The 20,102-nt window shown below is 44.5% G+C and overlaps 1 protein-coding gene across 1 annotated transcript; it reads right to left on the bottom strand.

Moving 5' to 3' along the window:
* Positions 1-647: 647 nt before the first annotated feature.
* LOC134538972 (uncharacterized) lies at positions 648-12,401 on the bottom strand. The gene is made up of 2 exons (XM_063380625.1): positions 12,269-12,401; positions 648-3,161 (listed from the first exon to the last, which is right to left on the bottom strand). Exons 1-2 carry the CDS (start codon positions 12,287-12,289, stop codon positions 2,802-2,804), a joined length of 381 nt encoding a protein of 126 aa, XP_063236695.1. The 5' UTR covers positions 12,290-12,401; the 3' UTR covers positions 648-2,801.
* Between the last annotated feature and the right edge of the window lie 7,701 nt (positions 12,402-20,102).

Here is a 20,102-nt window from a genome sequence, read left to right as displayed (position 1 = left end):
CGACCGAAACGTCGGTGAATATTTACCAAGGACACGGCTAGGTAACTGCTCCCGTGAAAGCCTGCGAACATTATCAATATGTACAAAATTACAACAGTTATCGTGACCGTAAAGCTCTGATTGGTACGAATTTGTAATATATATAAAAATTTTTACGTAGACTATGGTTTCGAGGTGTATGAAGCATGAAATGGTAAAAACTAGAAGAAATAAATTGAATTTTCTCGTATTGTGGGATTTAGTCGCGCGGGGAGAAAATTTCAACCGGAGTTTCGGTCGACGTTGCAGCCGCCATCATCAGGGTAGCACGCCGGTGAACATGAAGTCCTCGGGCAACGACGCGGCAAGCTGTCGGACGCGCTGGTTGGTTCAGGAGCACCGGTCTCGTTGCAAATGGCCAGTAATCACCCCGTGACCTTGCTCTGTGGCCGCAAAAGGTCGCGGGCCAATCAGAACCGCCGCTACCCGCCGTATAAGGCAGGCGTCTGACAGGTTTCCTGCTGGGCAGAAATAGCGACACTGACTCGACCTTGTAAACCATGTTTCAGCCGCGACGATGGAGGAGCTTGTCATCTCTCCTGTAGCAGCTCATCAAGAGATGCCAAAGGAGAAATGGGTTAGGTATACTTGTGATCAAACTTAAACAGTTTGGTGTAATACACTTTTATTTTTATTAGAACAAGATTTACAGATGACATAAAATGCGCCACTCTGCTTGAATCATATCAGGAGACCCCTACTTATTCTCGGGGAAATGAAAATGACATAATTCGCGGATGACCGCATCAGCGCCCAATAGCTGTTCGCTTAGCTGTTACTAAGCACGTGGCCGCTAGTGATTCTCTTGTAGCTATACGAGTCGTCAATACCTGAGTGTTATGCAACCCTCTTGACTTGACCGTTTCGCAGATGTCCTGCCGTTTAGGGGCAAAATCGTTAGGTAGGAGTAACCTACCATAACAAGCTGCGAAAATTCTTCATTAAAAAATTTTTAACGAACATACTCAAAAATGCCATGTTCTCACTGTATATATGTCGCACAGAAACTACGGGAATGGACCAAAAGATACAAGTACAAAAACAAACACAGGGATCAAGCCAAACTCAGCTGAAGTTCAAAAGTTAAACACATCGACAGCACAGATAGTTCCGCGGAAGAAATTAGTCGGGGGAAAAAAATATGGCGTCACAGACGAGCAGTGGTCTGTAAACGACGAGAAAGTTGTGACAAGGACAGAAAACACAGTCGAACAAAAACCTTGGAAAAACACACCGACGCAACAGGTGAACTCTGCGATGAAACTAAACAGATACTGTGAACAAACACAACTCATGTAATCCTACTGTGTTCGTTGTGCATCTGGTTTGGTAGTCAAAGCTTTAGTAGTGCCCTGTCTGTTTTCACAGGAGAGTTGTGTGAGGTTATGTGCCCGTATGTATAATTTATTTGCGTTATAAATGATAAATGGTTACATTGTTATTTAATAAATAATTGAAATTAATAACTTAGAATAAACATTCCATGCCCGTTCGTTTGCGCTGCGTCGCTCGCTCGCCTGTAGACGAGAGACGGCTAGAAGCCAACACCTTTGTTCGGCAATCAATTAATTACAATAGTTGAGACAGTTAGAATCAGAAGGGTGAAAGTGACACAATATATATAAGTATTTATGTTTAGTTGAACGTTGACGTGAAACTGTCTGGTCCCAAAGGGATACATGCGTATTCTAAAATTTCGGTTGCCATGTAGCATGCTTACGTAAATTACTTAACAAAATGTTTAGGTATTATTTTTTTTGAGAAAAAAAATCTGAAAACCTCTAAACTGGCCTATATTCTTTTATATCCCTTTAAAGTTCAACCTCGTCCATCCGGGCTAACTGGGGCGAAATGCAATCCGGACAACCGAAAAACCGGATAATCCGGATGATATGGGTAATACAAAAAACAAAATCCTTAAATTAGCAGACTTACCTTTTATTACAATAAAACACTAAGTTTTGTAACAAAAATGGATATTATACATGCCCTATATTGATAAAAAAAGATATTAAAAATATAAACATAACTTTTCACATAACTTCTTAACAAAGAATTCACCCACGATTTTATGTTTTTTTTTTTTTTTAATGTATGGTGTTTGAATGAAGCACGGAGATGCAAACGTTTTTTTCATTAGTATTTCATCTGGGCTGACGCTCCCAAGTACCCCAAAGATTTTTGTCAGCTGTTTAAAAGTCAACAAAATTTATTTTTATCACCAAACTTCTACCATCCACGCAGGAGCTGTACTTAGAATCAAACCACGAAGTCAATATTTGGCGTACTCAAAGTTGCTAAATTAGTTAAAAAAATATATAATATATTATATTCATGTGAATCTTAAATAAAATGTTTTTCAGATCTGATCCGGATCATCCGCAGATCCGGTTGAACGAGGGCCGGATGGACGAGGTTTTTACTGTACTTCGGACAGCTACCGTCGACACGAGGTGGCAGCATCGTCCACCCAGGAGAGAGAGAGAGAGAGAGAGAGAGAGAGCGTGTCTGCACCACCAGGAAGAGCTGGGATCGGTTCTGTCCAAGTGAAAGCTTTGAAACATCAAATACACCAGAGGAATTTAAAAAAAAAGACATCACGATGTTCATTTCATTAGGGTATATGTATTTTTTAAACAAGCGTTTTTGATTTCGTAAAATTTAATTAACACTTTTTAAAAAAAAAATAGTTTATTAGTTAAAAAAAGTTCGTGTTGATCGGTTTTCCCAGGTTGGTACCATGTTCACTCGCAAGGTCGTGGTCAGCGACCCCAGCCGCCGCTCCAGCCGATGCCTTTCCAGCCGCCGAACCCGAAGCCGCCTCCTCCGCCCCAGCCGCCGCCGCCCCAGCCACCCCCGGGTCCGCCCCAGCCGCCTCCGGGCCCGCCCCAGCCGCCGCCGCCCCAGCCGCCTCCGCCCCAGCCGCGGTGATGGTGGTGGTAGAAGGACTCAGCGGTGTCCAGGTCCCTGGGCGCCGCGCGAGGCAGCACCTGGTGCCACAGCTGGCGGGTGTCGTAGCTCTGCTGGGGCGAGCCCTCCCCCGACAAGCTCTCCGGGCCGCCCCCTGCCGCCCCCGCGCCGCCCCCGGCCACCACCAGGCCGCACAGCGCCGCCGCCGCTACCTGCACACAGAGCCGGAGACCCGGGGGTCAGCCACCAGCAGCGCTGACAAGGTCCGAGGGCTCAGGACACAGCCGACTGTCTGGTCAGCTGGGTGAGGCGGTGACTATGCTGGGTTGTCCTAGTCTGGTCTTGCTGAGACTCTTACACCTACAGGTGGGTAGTAGAGTATCAACCAGCTACTTTGTAACTGATACGCGCCTGTATCAGGTACTGCAAACGAGTACACTATTCAAGTATCAAGTACTTTGGTATCAGTTTTTGAATTCGCCTGGAACAACACCACGGCCAATGTGCGCAGAACCCGATCGCAGATGACGGTCACTTGGGCGGAGCTTGTGAAAGGGGAGGGAGCAGGAACGACGAATAAGGGATAAAGAAGGGAAATAATGTAGGGGAGGAAGCGCAGGGGAAGGCGTTGAAGGAGAGGCGCAGAGCGAAATTGTTACGAGTCGTTTTGTTTATTGTCCCACATAAAAGTACGCTCAGTGCGCAGTGCGTGCTTCTTGCGAAGACTGAAGACTCTAGTTAGTACGCTAATAGCGATACAAGACCAAGGACACTGGTTCTAGATCCATCATCCTTAGGTGATAGATATGTGGATCTACGATCTAGGGAGCAAAGCTAAAACACCGTCTCGTTTAATAATAAAACTAATGAAATTTTAATATTAAAAAGTACATTAATAAAAGATATGATATTTATATTTGTGCACCTAACAACTATGAAAATGCAAATAAATTCTCAGTTGACCCTAATAACAGATGTAATCAACATATGGACTTTCTTTTTTCGAAAACAATTAGTAACTAGTGTTTTCATACATTAAAAAACAGATAGGTACATTAGTGAGCATACTATATCAATAGACATTTGAGTTACATCAGGCAGATAGCAGTGCCAATATCGATAAAAAAACAAACACTTTGCAAGTTCAGTCACTATTTAACAAATAGTATTGCATTATAACTCAGTTTTTGTTTACACAAATTACACTTAGCAAACTCATTATTTTCCGTGAAAAAATTCCACACAAATGAAGTATTTTTCCTGCACTTATCCATTCCTTATTTCACTATAAAGATACTAACTACAAAGCATGACAGCCCGCAACAATATACGGCCAGGACGAACTGCAGTGAATGTTGAACTGATTGATACTGGCTGTATTTGGCGGGCATGAGCGTAACAGAGGTAGAGAATTACCGGGCGTGATAAATAATGTATCAGATTCTCCTTACGGTCGCACGGTCTGCGTACGCGGAGCTTTTTATTTTACTGTTGGAGAGAAGTAAGAACAGGGAGGGGAGGTTGGAAGAGAGTGAGAAATACTCTTTTAACGTCAGAAAGAGGGGAATAAAGTATGACAAGGTGACGGAGGGGGGGGGGGGGGCTGCAGATTACGAAAGGCGTGGAAAGAGAACACCGATACCTTTTTACACTGGTGATGACGGCACGGTGGATGTGTAACCTGTAACGAGAATGCTTACTGCTCTAGCTGATACAGAAGTATCAGCTACTTATAACTAGAACATTACTGTATCAGTAACAGGTTGGAACAGATAAGTTACCGAAAATTGCTGTAACAACTCACCTCTACTAACACCTTCCTGATACCTTGACAGCTCTGTCGGAATATTAAATTGCTCTAAAATGTTAAAAAAAGGGGGTTGTCTGTAAAGTCGGTTCACGGACGATAATTATACGTGATAACGTCATGAGAAAAACATTGATGAAAAAATTTGCACACTTTTTTTTTAAATTTTTCAAATATCTATTATTCACAGGTTTTTTTTTGCAAAATTTTAATTTAAATAATTTCTTTGAATATAATCACGAACAATTAGTTAAAAAAGCCCCCGCCTCAACCTGTTTTGATAATTATAGAAGATTTTTCTCGCACGGTGGTTGGCCGGTTCTTGCACCCTCGGTCTGAGGCGGAACGTGACAATTTTTTTTTCGTGCGTGCAGCCGGAGTTCATCGATTTATAAGAAAATGGACCTGTAAGCCACTCACAATCTACCCTAAAAGGGCGCACATTTGGGAGGAGTGGTGGAAGATGCCGACCATATGTTGGAACATAGCCACCTGCTCAGCCAGCAGCGGTCCCAGAGACTCAGCACTCAGCACTCAGCACTCAGCACTCAGCACTCAGCACTCAGCACTCAGCACTCAGCTCTCAGCTCTCAGCTCTCAGCACTCAGCACTCAGCACTCAGCACTCAGCACTCAGCACTCAGCACTCAGCTCTCAGCACTCAGCACTCAGCACTCAGCACTCAGCACTCAGCACTCAGCACTCAGCACTCAGCTCTCAGCTCTCAGCTCTCAGCTCTCAGCACTCAGCACTCAGCACTCAGCACTCAGCACTCAGCACTCAGCACTCAGCACTCAGCACTCAGCACTCAGCACTCAGCACTCAGCACTCAGCACTCAGCACTCAGCACTCAGCTCTCAGCACTCAGCACTCAGCACTCAGCACTCAGCACTCAGCACTCAGCACTCAGCACTCAGCACTCAGCACTCAGCACTCAGCACTCAGCACTCAGCTCTCAGCACTCAGCACTCAGCACTCAGCACTCAGCACTCAGCACTCAGCACTCAGCACTCAGCACTCAGCACTCAGCACTCAGCACTCAGCACTCAGCTCTAAGCTCTCAGCTCTCAGCACTCAGCACTCAGCACTCAGCACTCAGCACTCAGCACTCAGCACTCAGCACTCAGCACTCAGCACTCAGCACTCAGCACTCAGCACTCAGCTCTCAGCTCTCAGCTCTCAGCTCTCAGCACTCAGCACTCAGCACTCAGCACTCAGCACTCAGCACTCAGCACTCAGCTCTCAGCTCTCAGCTCTCAGCACTCAGCACTCAGCACTCAGCACTCAGCACTCAGCACTCAGCACTCAGCACTCAGCACTCAGCACTCAGCACTCAGCACTCAGCACTCAGCACTCAGCACTCAGCACTCAGCACTCAGCACTCAGCACTCAGCACTCAGCACTCAGCACTCAGCTCTCAGCTCTCAGCTCTCAGCTCTCAGCACTCAGCACTCAGCACTCAGCACTCAGCACTCAGCACTCAGCACTCAGCACTCAGCTCTTAGCACTCAGCACTCAGCACTCAGCACTCAGCACTCAGCTCTCAGCTCTCAGCTCTCAGCTCTCAGCACTCAGCACTCAGCACTCAGCACTCAGCACTCAGCACTCAGCACTCAGCTCTCAGCTCTCAGCACTCAGCACTCAGCTCTCAGCTCTCAGCTCTCAGCTCTCAGCTCTCAGCTCTCAGCACTCAGCACTCAGCACTCAGCACTCAGCACTCAGCTCTCAGCTCTCAGCTCTCAGCTCTCAGCACTCAGCTCTCAGCTCTCAGCTCTCAGCTCTCAGCTCTCAGCTCTCAGCTCTCAGCACTCAGCACTCAGCACTCAGCACTCAGCACTCAGCACTCAGCACTCAGCACTCAGCACTCAGCACTCAGCACTCAGCACTCAGCTCTCAGCTCTCAGCACTCAGCACTCAGCACTCAGCACTCAGCACTCAGCACTCAGCACTCAGCACTCAGCACTCAGCACTCAGCACTCAGCTCTCAGCTCTCAGCACTCAGCACTCAGCACTCAGCACTCAGCACTCAGCACTCAGCACTCAGCACTCAGCACTCAGCACTCAGCACTCAGCTCTCAGCACTCAGCACTCAGCACTCAGCACTCAGCACTCAGCACTCAGCACTCAGCACTCAGCACTCAGCACTCAGCACTCAGCACTCAGCACTCAGCACTCAGCACTCAGCACTCAGCACTCAGCACTCAGCACTCAGCACTCATCACTCAGCACTCAGCACTCAGCACTCAGCACTCAGCACTCAGCACTCAGCTCTCAGCTCTCAGCTCTCAGCTCTCAGCTCTCAGCACTCAGCACTCAGCACTCAGCACTCAGCACTCAGCACTCAGCACTCAGCTCTCAGCACTCAGCACTCAGCACTCAGCACTCAGCACTCAGCACTCAGCACTCAGCTCTCAGCACTCAGCACTCAGCACTCAGCACTCAGCACTCAGCACTCAGCTCTCAGCACTCAGCACTCAGCACTCAGCACTCAGCACTCAGCACTCAGCACTCAGCTCTCAGCTCTCAGCTCTCAGCACTCAGCACTCAGCACTCAGCACTCAGCACTCAGCACTCAGCTCTCAGCACTCAGCACTCAGCACTCAGCACTCAGCACTCAGCACTCAGCACTCAGCACTCAGCACTCAGCACTCAGCACTCAGCACTCAGCACTCAGCACTCAGCACTCAGCACTCAGCACTCAGCTCTCAGCTCTCAGCTCTCAGCTCTCAGCTCTCAGCACTCAGCACTCAGCACTCAGCACTCAGCACTCAGCACTCAGCACTCAGCACTCAGCACTCAGCTCTCAGCACTCAGCACTCAGCACTCAGCTCTCAGCTCTCAGCTCTCAGCTCTCAGCTCTCAGCACTCAGCACTCAGCACTCAGCACTCAGCACTCAGCACTCAGCACTCAGCTCTCAGCTCTCAGCACTCAGCACTCAGCTCTCAGCTCTCAGCTCTCAGCTCTCAGCTCTCAGCTCTCAGCACTCAGCACTCAGCTCTCAGCTCTCAGCACTCAGCACTCAGCACTCAGCACTCAGCACTCAGCACTCAGCACTCAGCACTCAGCACTCAGCACTCAGCACTCAGCACTCAGCACTCAGCACTCAGCACTCAGCACTCAGCACTCAGCACTCAGCACTCAGCACTCAGCTCTCAGCACTCAGCACTCAGCACTCAGCACTCAGCACTCAGCACTCAGCACTCAGCACTCAGCACTCAGCACTCAGCACTCAGCACTCAGCACTCAGCACTCAGCACTCAGCACTCAGCACTCAGCACTCGGGGAGGCAGCTCGGATACAGCCAGCATCCACGCGACTACACGCAAGGCTACCTTGTTTAGAACTGAGATGCTTGTTGCTGCACCCGCCACTTCTCTGAGCTGCCCAGCACTGCTGCAGAGTCGACCCCGGCCAGTCCTCTGTGGAATTATCTTTGAAATATTTGTGCAATGGGAGTGCATTACTTGATGTAAGCTTTCGGACATACGCCATTGCTAAAGCTTTCATCAAGCCAGTCCTCTGTGGAGCGCCACACCCCTCCCTCGTCGCTCCGCCTGCGCGGTATGCTGACCCGCACAGCGCCCCACGGGAGGCCTAGTTTCACTGACCCCCGATCAGCCACCGACACAATCCGCATCTCTGCCGGTTGCTCGTTCGACTTCGAGACGCGAATAAATAACAGCAGTTTACGACATTCCCTACCCATAATTTTAAAGCGTTTCAAATGTTGCTCAACCAACACAACTGTTGTGAGAGGTTAGCCTGAGCTAACCGGCAACATTGAATTAAGGAAAAAAGGAGGTGATAGAGAGGCAGGTGATACTAAGTCACTTTCCAAAACGCTACATTTATTATGGAAACGGGAGCAGGCACAAACAACATATTAATTACTGACTCCTTCTAGATACTATCGAGTCTCTATTACTTAACCTAATACGTCACTGCTCGTTGTCCTCATGTGGTATCATTCCCTGCATACGATTCATTAATGTCACTGTTTCCAAGTTGGGGGGGGGGGAGACCAGCGAACACCGTCACAGTTCATTAAGCGCGCGTGTAGTTGTAGACGTCAAAACACAACGGTGGACACGGGCCGATTCTGCCCCTCAGACTTTCCCAGTACTTGCCTTTATAGTCGCAGCCGTCGGAGTCCGTGGTGAACAGGATACCACTCGTGTGCTAGCTGTTAAAACGGAAAATGGGCTCTACCACCAACTGTAGCGACCGCTGAGCCGCTCGACATGGCAGAAGACTCAGGTGCGCAGTCCGGCTGTAAGCTCGTGAGCCGGCGCGCGCGCGGGCTAATATACCCGGCAGCCGAGTGACGTCGGGAAGCCTACAACTCACGTCGTTTCGGTTCCCTACCACGTTCGTGCGACTTCGGATTTCTCTCAAAAATTGAAATTAAAAAAAAAATCGGAGGGTTAGGTTAGGTTAGGTCAGTCACGACATGCTTGTTTTCATTGGAAACTTCTGATTTAGCGGCTGAAGTGGCGTTGATACCAAAACGCAAAAACTTCGGAAATCTTCGGGAAATTCTTGCAGGGAACCGAAACTACGTGAGTTGTAGGCTTCCCGTACTGCGGTACCACTTACACTAGGCGAGGCCGCACGAGGCTCAGACGTCCCGGTAGTACTCCCCGCAACACAACGTCTAACGAAAACTTTTATTTTATACCAATCACCTAGACTGGTGAAATGACAAAAGGAATTTCTGCGGAATTATATTACCTACCAAAGAATTTTACGTAATAACCTGGACTCACGATTATACTTAACGTCTGTCCTTCAATCACGTGACCTGAAGCCAATCAGAGGGCTTGAAAAACTCCACCCATTCTACCGTCAAATAATATTGCTAAGCTTTAACTTTTGACGGACGGGCGTAAATTTTACTTCCTAGATATTGTTGGCTGGCATTGCCTGTAGATTAATATATGTATTTTTAAAATTTTATTTATTTGTCAAGCGGTTTCCATCACATGTTGTTAACTTGCGTTTTCACGCGTCTTAAAATTATATTCTTAATACAAAGAAGAATTAACCGATACAAATAAGTGTAATTGTTTACTTTAGGTATCTGAAAATATTAAAATAAATATCAGCGAGAAAAACATGAGTTTGATGTTTTATAAATGCTAAGCTTACATGATTGTCAAATTGTTCTACTTCCTCAAGAGAAATTCTTTCCCAAATCTAAGCCTTCTAGTCAGTTGGCCAGCTGCAGGTGAGCAAGTTTCATGACGGACGTGCGAACAGTTGACTCACTAGGCTTGTTGACGGATGAACGGATGACGGACGGACGTGACGGACAATTGAAAGAGGTTGCAGTGAATATACACACTTGTTGTTCGACACATATTTGAATAATTTTTCCGCTGGGAAAGATAAATTTTAATCATTATTTTGGAAAAAAAGACTGATTTTTTCAATGTTTGTAATAGTTACAAATTGAAGAACGGACAAAGAAATATGAACACACAAACATATAAAAAACAACACATAATAAGGCGATGTCAAATGTTAAAAGTACAGGCCGCAGTGGTAGGAATTAGTCAGAAATATATCACAGCACAGGCGAACACCGAGACAGTTGCAAATAAACAGCAAATACAAACAGACAAAGGAACCCAAAGATGCCACTAAAGACACACTCTTGACAAAACAACAAAAAATACAGCGACACACGTGCGAACCCAGCGATGAAATCAATCAGTTATTCTGACAACACAACGACGACAGCATAGAAGAACAAAGTAGGTTTTTCCAAGACCGTTTCAATAACGGAGGTATGTTCCAGTAAACAAGCACAAACAGACTGATTTACTGTTATTGTTGCAACTGTATTGTAATTGTCAGTGCAATGTGTTCGTTTGAGGTTTGGTATAGTTCTGACAACTTGCTTCCACGGAATTATCTGTGTTGTCTATAATTCTAACATTTTACTTCGGTTGATCGTGGCTTGTTTTACTGTGTGTTTGTGTATTCATCTTTCTTATCCATTATTGGAGTTGTTTCTATGACATACAAGTCTGAGTAATAATGGCGTGAGTCCAAAATAATGACTTAAATTCTCCAAAAGAGCGGCAAGGGGGGGGGGCAATGATATGTCTTGTTTGATGTGACAGTTAACTTTTTGTTTAGTACCAAACAATAGCGTGTTCATGTTTATAGAGATTCTGCTAGCTCGGAGTCGGTTCAGCTACATGTCGAAGTGGACAGTCTGCTGTGCAGTCACACAGATCCGAGACGCTGCGGTGAAAACAAACAATGCCTAATTCATCAAGTGAGGTCAGTATGTTACACGAGTTCCTTAACTTTACATGGACATGATATATTACAATTTCATACTAATGGCAGCGAAAAAAATGGAAGTTGAAAACATGTTTCCCGAATTAAAGTTTGTTAAAGCAGTATCAAAAAAATATAATTTTAAGTTTGAAAACAATTTTTTTTTTCGTTGTAGTGCAGGTGGTATTACCCCAACGATATTAATCTGAAGGTTAATTAATTTTGAAGTAGCTTGGCTTCCGGGTTGTAACCGCGTCCTTGGTGATTAATTCACCAACGTTTCGGTCGACATTGCAGTCGCCATCATCAGGGGAGCAGTTACCGATGATGGCGACTGCAATGTCGACCGAAACGTCAGTGAACTATAAGCCAAGGACGCGGCTACAACCCAGAAGCCAGGCTACTTCGGACAATGGCCGTGGAGAGCCTGCGAACATTAATTTTTTTTTGACGTGATAACGTCTTATAAATCGCACGCACGTAAAAATTGTCACGTTCCGCCTGAGCCGAGCGTGCGAGAACCGGCCAACCACCGCGCGAGGAAAATCTTCTACGATATCAAATCAGGTTAAGGCGGGCTTTTTTAAACTAATTGTTCGTGATTATATTTTTAAACAAATTTATTTTAATTAAAAGTTTGCAAAAAAACTGTAAATAATATTATTTGAAAATTAAAAAAATAGTATGCCATTTTTTCATCAATGTTTTCTTATGACGTTATCACGTGAAATTATCGTCCGTGAACCGACTTTACAGACAGATTCAAAGATTCACATCTCAAAATTACATCATAACTCCCCCAGGTAGATAATCCCGTTAGGGCTTGATCCCGGTTAGGAGAAAGATGGTTCTTTTACATGCCAGACACTGTTTCCAGAGTCTGACATGGGTTCCTAGAACCGAGAAATAGATACGCCATTTCTAATCGCGGCATGCTACTGGGGAGTGCCCAGCTAGGCCGAGAGGTTGAGGAGACCCATCCCAACTTCAGCCCCACCAAAACACCCCCAGCTCCGCCGTCCACCCCCTGACCTCCAACAGAGCCAGCCCCCTCTGAGGGATCTGAGTAGCAACGACACGGACTTTACAGACAACCCCCCCCCCTTTTTTTTCTCGTTTGAACAGATGAACTGATGTGTTGTCGTGTCCCGGAGTCCGACACCCAGGAAGAAACAGACGCCGACTGGAACGACGAGTGCAGGTCGACGAGAACGTACTCACCAGCAGTACGCAGCGCAGCATGGCGAGTGCGCCTCGCGGCGAGGGCGCGAGGCTATATACCCGGGGGCCGGCTGGAGGTGGGGCCAGTCCACTCAGGACTAGAGGTCGCCGACGAGAGGTCCTTGTTTGCAGAGACCGCGCCGGGGAATACCGCGGATGAACGCACTTCCACAGTGAGCCGCGCCTTATCGTCGCGGTTTTTAAAATTCCCTTTTCCTTCCTCTCTCGCCAGCCCGGCACGTCGTAATCTCCAGCTAACGTCCGCCATTTTTTTTCTTTTTCGTGTGGACTTAAACACATTCAGCATCACACACAGAGAAAAAGGTTTGTTTGAATCAAAAAAATATTTCTTTATATATGGCGAAAAAAATATTTACTTGGTGGAACAAAATATTTTGTTAGTTTAACCAAACCCGGCAAGTAACAAAAATAATTTGTTACACCTAACCAAATATACAATTGAGTTGACAAAATCATTTTGTTGGGTCAATAGAATCTTTCCTACTACAAAATATTTGTTTGAATCAACAAAATATATTTATTTCACTATATATAAACAAATATTTTGTTGAGGCAAACAAACCTTTCTCTCAGTGCACCTTGCCGAATTAAATCATTAATAATGTTCGCAGGCTTTCACGGCCGTTGTCTGAAGTAGCTTGGCTTCTGGGTTGTAGCCGCGTCCTTTGGCGGATAATTCAACCAACGTTTCGGTCGAACATTGCATTCGCCATCATCAGGGAGCATTTATCTACACGATGGCGACTGCAATGTCGACCGAAACTTCGGTGAATTATTCGCCAAGGACGCGGCTACAACCCAGAATCCAAGCTACTTCGAATAAATTATTTATTTTTTACCGCATTTTTCGACGGGAAGAAAAATCTCGTGTTATCGTAAAATTTAAACGCGGTCATGCTTGAAATTGAAAAGTTTGAAGAAGAAAAATGGCAGCTTTGGTGATAAGAAGCGATACATATGCCAAAACTAAAATATTCACAATTTTGGCCTATCCGTGTGATCGTCCGTGCGTCGGTAAATTATACTCCCTTCTGTTCATTTTGTAATATAGTCCTAGCTTGCCAAATCAATACTAAAACCCATCCTAAAATTCCCATGTGAACATAAGTCAGTGGCACATCAGGTAGTTTTTATGCAATTTTAATTATTGAAATTAAACTCAAGCGTTCTTGTTAGCTGGTGAGCTGGTCGCAGTGTTTCTCGTCGCTTCGATGAGAGGTTGAAACAACACGCGAGTGTCGGTACCTGCGCGGGGAGAAGTGGAGAGTGCCCCGCTAGGGCAGATGACACTCACTCCAGCTCCGACTCCAGACTGGGAGGCAGGGCGTCCAGAGTCAGTACTTTCCTACTAGATCTAGTACTTTTATACCCGGTGCTTGGCTCTGAGGTCCCGACACATTTGTATCGTCCAACATATCCAGTATCACACCTGTTGAACTTAAGAGGCCACTCCAGTGTTTCAGGGGCACTACGCAACCCGCATTAACCTCATGAGATTCAATGCTATTTTCATTTTGCTTATAACTAATTAACTAATATAGATTTCGAAATGATGCTTGCTTGATATGTAAGAAAACGATGCTCTTATCAAAGCCCCTTTCTTCAAAAACGTGCATAAATTATGCTTTTATACTAATCTTTACTAATATGCATTAGTGTATTGCCTAGGTTTGAACAATAATTTATGCACGTTTTTGAAGAAACGAGCTTTGATAAGAGCCTCAGTGTCTTACATATCAAGCAAGCATCATTTCGAAATCTATATTAGTTAATTAGTTATAAGCAAAATGAAAATAGCATTGAATCTTATGAGGTTAACGCGGGTTGCGTAGTGCCCCTGAAACACTGGAGTGGCCTCTTAAGATACAAGTATACAACCACCGCAAGCAGGCAGACAATTCACTTGTGCATACAGTGTAAATAAAGTGTGTTGCCAAATTCTTCTATAAAAATTAATGCAAAATATTTACGCTCAGATCTAGTACTTTTTTTTCTTTACTATAATAATGTTACAGTAACTCCAATATGTTTCATTATTAAGCGTAATTATTTTAATAACTATGGAATGTATGTGTGTGTGGCGATATTTAAGTTAGAGCATTGCAATTTCATGATAACTTCCTAAATTGTTAAAAACTATAACAAATTGTAATCTAGTACTTTTTTCTCGCCTAGGTTGGCACGAAATATTTTCTCCTTGTGGACAGCCTGCTGCTCAGGCCGGCCAACACGACGGCAGGAGTTGACGAGGGAGCAGCACGAACCCCGGGTCTCCGAGTCAACAGTTGCTGCGTCAGGTCGGAAAGCAAAGCATTTTTTTTGGTACAAAATAAAGCTTTTTTTTTGACGTGATAACAATCTTATAAATCGATGAACGCCGGCTGCACGCACGAAAAAAATTGTCAAGGTTCCACCTGAGCCGAGCGTGCAAAACCGGCCAACCACCGTGCGAGAAAATCTTCCATAATATAAAACAGGTTAAGGTGTTTTTTTTTTTTAAAACTAATTTTTCGTGATTATATTTAAACAAATTATTTAAATTAAATTTGCAAAAACTGCAAATACAATTTTAAAATTAATAAGTATACAATTTTTCATCGATGTTTTCTTATGACGTTATCACGCAAAATTATCGTCCGTAAACCGACTTTACAGAGAACCCCCTTTTGTTTAAGTTTAGCTAAGACATTGTCATCACTTTATTTACACTTCACAGCACATAACATTTTCACATGCTCCAGCCTCCATGAGCTCGTTCATGAATACGTTTTGATATTTACAATACACATAAAACTGGAAACATATAACCGGAAAAATGAGAAAAGATTCATTAGTTTGTGGAACATGTGATTGTTGGGATCAAGTACGTATTTCGCATTAATTATTATAGAAGAATTTGGCAACACACTTTATTTACACTGTATGCACAAGTGGATCGTCTGCCTGCTTGTGGTGGTTGTATACTTGTGGTGGTTGTATACAGGTGTGATACTGGATACGTTGGACGATACAAATGTGTCGGGGCCTCAGAGCCAAGCACCGGGTGCTGACGTCACACCGCGACTCCTGCGAGGACTTAAGTCCGGCACCGAGGCACTCCAAGGTCTTGTTTGCCCTCCGCCAAGTGCGCTCAAGGTCACGAGGATCTGCCTGCCGCCGCAAGCCCTCTCCTGCCAGCTGTGCCAACACCCCGCGCCGCTGCGATCTCTTCAGCCAGCACACATTAAGTGATTTCCTTGGTCACATAAACCCATAATAAAATAAATTTCTGAACGTTTTCAACCGAGGTGATAAATGTCTTCTGGTTTCGTGGGCGCTCAGGTGTTCAGTGAGGGGTTACCACACTTCCGCTTATCTAACACCAGCTAATGCCCGCCATGCGTGGCTATGCCTCTCTCAATGTTTTTGTCATTTGTTTGAAGTAAGTACACATATACAAAGCATTTACTCTCTCTAATATAAATCTCACTATATCTCTCTATATATCCCTCTGTGTCTCTCTCTATACACCTATATATCTCTATCCATATATCTATATCACTCTATGTATCTATGTTTCATCTATATCTCAATCTATCTCCCTATCTATATATCTCTACATCTCTATATATATAAATCCCTCGCTCTATCTTCTATATCTCTCTATATCTGTACATATCTCTCTATCTATACCAATCTATATATCTCTATCTATGTCTATATCTTCCCATCTATATTTTTTACCTTTACAAAACAGAGGACGAACACACAGACCTTATGCTTTCGATGAATTTGATCTACTTAGTACGTGTTGGGTATTTGGTATTTCATAATTTGAATTTCTGGAGCAGAGAATCCTTCTCGTACCTCACTACCCTCCAGATCTGAAAAATATTAAACTCTCATGGATATTTGTTTTTATCCTCACCACTTTAAAAATTTCATGCGACCAATTAATAGAATACTTTTTTTCAAAAACAGTCTTCTTTCATGACACACATATGTGATCCCCCGCATGAGTCTTCGGTCTTCTGGGATAAATTTTCTTGATGTCACTGTATTCTTTTTGTAACAAATAGTGATCCATCACTTAGTTTTGCTGGTATGTCCCTTTAGGTTTCATGGCAATCGTGCTTCACTGCCATGGCTCGGGCGAGTAGTTCCCCAGGTCTCAAGAATGGGCTGAACTAGCTTCAACAGAACTGGAAGGAAGTTGTTGAATGTCCCATTCAGGATGAAAGCTTTTGTTTCTTCTTGGATATAAAGAATTCTCCTACTGCCTCACCTTCCGTTTGTGACCAAATAGCTGGGCAGTGAGTTCCGTCATTTTAAGTTGGCTGCCAAGGTGATTCAGGAAGCACCTGGTGAAATATTCCCAGTCATTGTACAATCCCTTGAGGTGACTCCACCATTTGGCGGCCTTTCTGAGTAAACAAGTCCTGATAAAGTTTACCCATTCGGTGGGGAGTTTTCCTTGTGATTGCAATGAACGTTCATATTGCCATATCTAACAGGCTAGATCCTCACGATCCTTGCCTCTGAGTAGTCCGGGTGCAGTAGCGGTTCGGACATGGGGTGGCTCGCGGCACTTACAACACTTAAATGACAACTCGGCGATGTTCAGTGGAGTGTCTTCCAAACATAGGCAGGTCTGGCAGGTGGTCAAGACTGCTGCGGTCTCAGGACAGCTCGATTCGAAGCAGTGTCGAGATGTTGGGGTTATTGACTCCATGTCCACAAGCCATTCGCGATAGGTGTTGCAGAGGAGGGAGTGCCTGGGGGATCATTTAGTTGGTCCCTCACACAAGCAATTACACGTGAAACTGGGCAGGACATACTATGCAGGTTGATTCTCTGGCCTTCTGTGGTGATGCGTCTGGGTGCTGCACACGTCCAAGATACCACTCCATGGGTGGTGTTTGGACACCACATGGTAATTTTGGCCCTCCTGGAAATTGTGGAATTTTCCAGCAGCTTCGGGTGGCAGCATCGATGCATTCGGGATCGTAGCCAGATGTCACAGGCTGCACCTTGGATGCCATATTGAGGTGTTCCCAGATGTCAGTCAGGAATGTGGGTTAGGGGTGGAGGTAAGAGAATGCCCTTAAAGGTCGCTCCTATAAAGGAGGTCTGAGAGTCTCGGAGCGAGTGCCGAAGGCTGCTACCAAAGGAAAAGGATTCGAATGCGAGTTCGTGAAGCCCGCTACCAAAGGGAAAGAGTGTCCTTTATTAGCCTTCCAGATTACTCTGACAGGAGTCTTCTATAAAGTTGGGTCTGTTTCCACAGCTACATATACAGTAAATTACAACATTTGTATGCATGCATAACAGGGGTACATTACATAAAACAAGAAGACAGAGTCTGTACACTATTCAGAGTTACACATATCAATTACAAAATTAACATATATGTGTGTATAAACTCTATTATGCAAGAGAGTACAACACATTATGATTTCAATGTCTTGACTGCAGACTATTGGCATAGTATAAACTCTGTAGAGTTCACATTGGTGAGTGTTTTTAATGTGATGAGAATATCGTGTTAATTAAGATTATGGGCGATGCCAAAGTGGTAGATGTCAGCTTAAATTAATTTTGGCACAGCTTTATGTGACCAAATATTATATGTTAAATATTGTGCACATATAAATTAAATCTTGCTTGTGGTGAATATGCTGGTTGGGCGTAGATTTTATATAAACTATAGAAAGAATTCTTATTTAATAATTTTAATGATAATCATTTATATTTCAGCACATCATGAGATGTTTATGGCAGTGTGCATGAATTCTGTAATATTCAATTTACTGTAAGTAAATTTTCACTTTGAAACAAACAATTCTTTAAGAAAATCAAGTGTTCTGGTTTTGAATCAATAATGCCTATTCTATTAATTTCTATTCTATTAATTTTTTAATGTTTGATGACTTTCATTAGTTTTCCCAGTCGTCGCCTCGCCAGGGCATATGCGTGGCCGTGCATGTGCGCCGAAAACACTCGGTGTCATGCGAGTGCAACATGGTGTTGCGCGGCGAACAGCTGCCAACACCGACAGATCGATTGCCACCCGCAAGACAATCAATTGTGCTCCTTTTGTTTGAAATATGTTCTATTAATAATGCACGTGGAATGTTAGATAATGTTTTTCCATTGATGTTTAATGCATAATGATAAAGGTTTTTTTTCAACTGATGCGACTAAGCTCAAAAGTCATGACCTTGCCTACTCTACCATTGCGCATGTCTTTTCGCGCGATGGGACCTTTAGTGACCTAGGCCTTTCGGGGTCATAGTTCGCCATCTCTGATAAACGGGGCTAGATGTTTATCACACTGGGGAGCCCCTCATACTTTGTGTGCATAGACCGTTTCTAGAATGTTTTCTTTTTAATCATTTTTAGATTCTGCGGCTAGCCTCACCACTAGTCCCAACTCACCAGCCGTTTAATACATTAATTCGTCCCTCACGTGGTAGTTTACTTTGTACTAGGTATTGTCTTTGTTCAGTCATGAGACGTGGGATGGATCTCACTGTTAATAAACGTGTCCCAAGACTTCTCTCAGCTTCACCTGCACAGGGCCACCGGTTTCTTTATTCGACCCGCATGGTGTAGTGTACCTAACAGCTTACGGCTTTCTAGTGCTAGTTCATTTGTTTTGTGTTAGGGTTGACGTAACTTGTGGTCATGTTGCGTGGGCTCGAGATATGGTGTATTTTTCAAGGGGCGACTGAAATGCTGCCCCTTGGAAGGGCAGCCCTTCAGGATTTTTCTGACAGCAGTGTTTTTGAAAGGTTGTCTGAATTGTTGCCCCTTGGATGTGCAACCTTTCAGAATTTTTCTCACAGTGGTTAGTTTGTAAAGTGACCTAACCTAACCTAACCTCACCTCACCTAAACTAACCACTGTCAGAAAAATCCTGAAGGGCTGCCCTTCCAAGGGGCAACAATTCAGCTCCCCCTTTTTCAATATGTTGAGCATTATATGTTAGATGTATGAGCATGTCTCCTTATGTTAAGTAACATTCCACTCCCCATACCGTGCAAAACATTCAGCGTTTTAGTTTCTTTGTTGCTTCAGTACACAACCACATAGCGAGGGCACGGGTTTTAACACTGTCATGACAAGTCACGTAACTTCCGAATATATTTACATTTACCATATGCCGTTACGAGCACCCTATATAGAACCTGGATAGGCCATGCATGAGTGATCCTCAGGTAATAAACCTGCATCTCACCCGAACCTCCTCTTTCATTGCACCTCCATTAGCATAGTGTCCTGGGGGACTTACAGCCTGGAGTATTTTGAAGTGAAACTTCTAATGCGACTTCCGACAAGGTAGCGTTAAACGTTTAACGCTACCATGGAGGGGGTATGAAAGCACACCTGGGGAGGGGGAATAGAAAGAGACAGAGCGAGAGTGAATGCGTGGCACTCGAACGCATGCGCGAGCGTTAGCAACGAGTAGCGTCCAATATTCCCACGCAAGAGGGAGAGAGAAAGAAAGATACACAAAGGTAGAAAGTAGGAGAGAGAAAGAGAGTGAGTCGGTAGATCCCAAGCACATGCGCGTGGTATTCTTGCTATGCAGCGAAGTAAACAGTGTGAGCGTCGTGAAAACCAAAGGGGGAACTACCATTGATGCAGTTTTTGCAAGAAATATTGAAAAAATAGAACTCAAACATTTCGTATCTTACTTTAGTTATCATAATCCCATTGTAAATGTTATAGATTTGGATATTTCTCCACTCGAAAATGATAATTAAAAGATGCGATCAATTGTGAATTGTAAGCAATGTTAATAAAGTTTGTCTTAAAGAAACGATATGAT

This window comes from Bacillus rossius, chromosome 14 (assembly GCF_032445375.1).
Source record: "Bacillus rossius redtenbacheri isolate Brsri chromosome 14, Brsri_v3, whole genome shotgun sequence".
Lineage (NCBI taxonomy): Eukaryota > Metazoa > Arthropoda > Insecta > Phasmatodea > Bacillidae > Bacillus > Bacillus rossius.
Note: the sequence above shows the minus strand (reverse complement) of the source record. Positions and strands in the feature narration are given on the sequence as shown.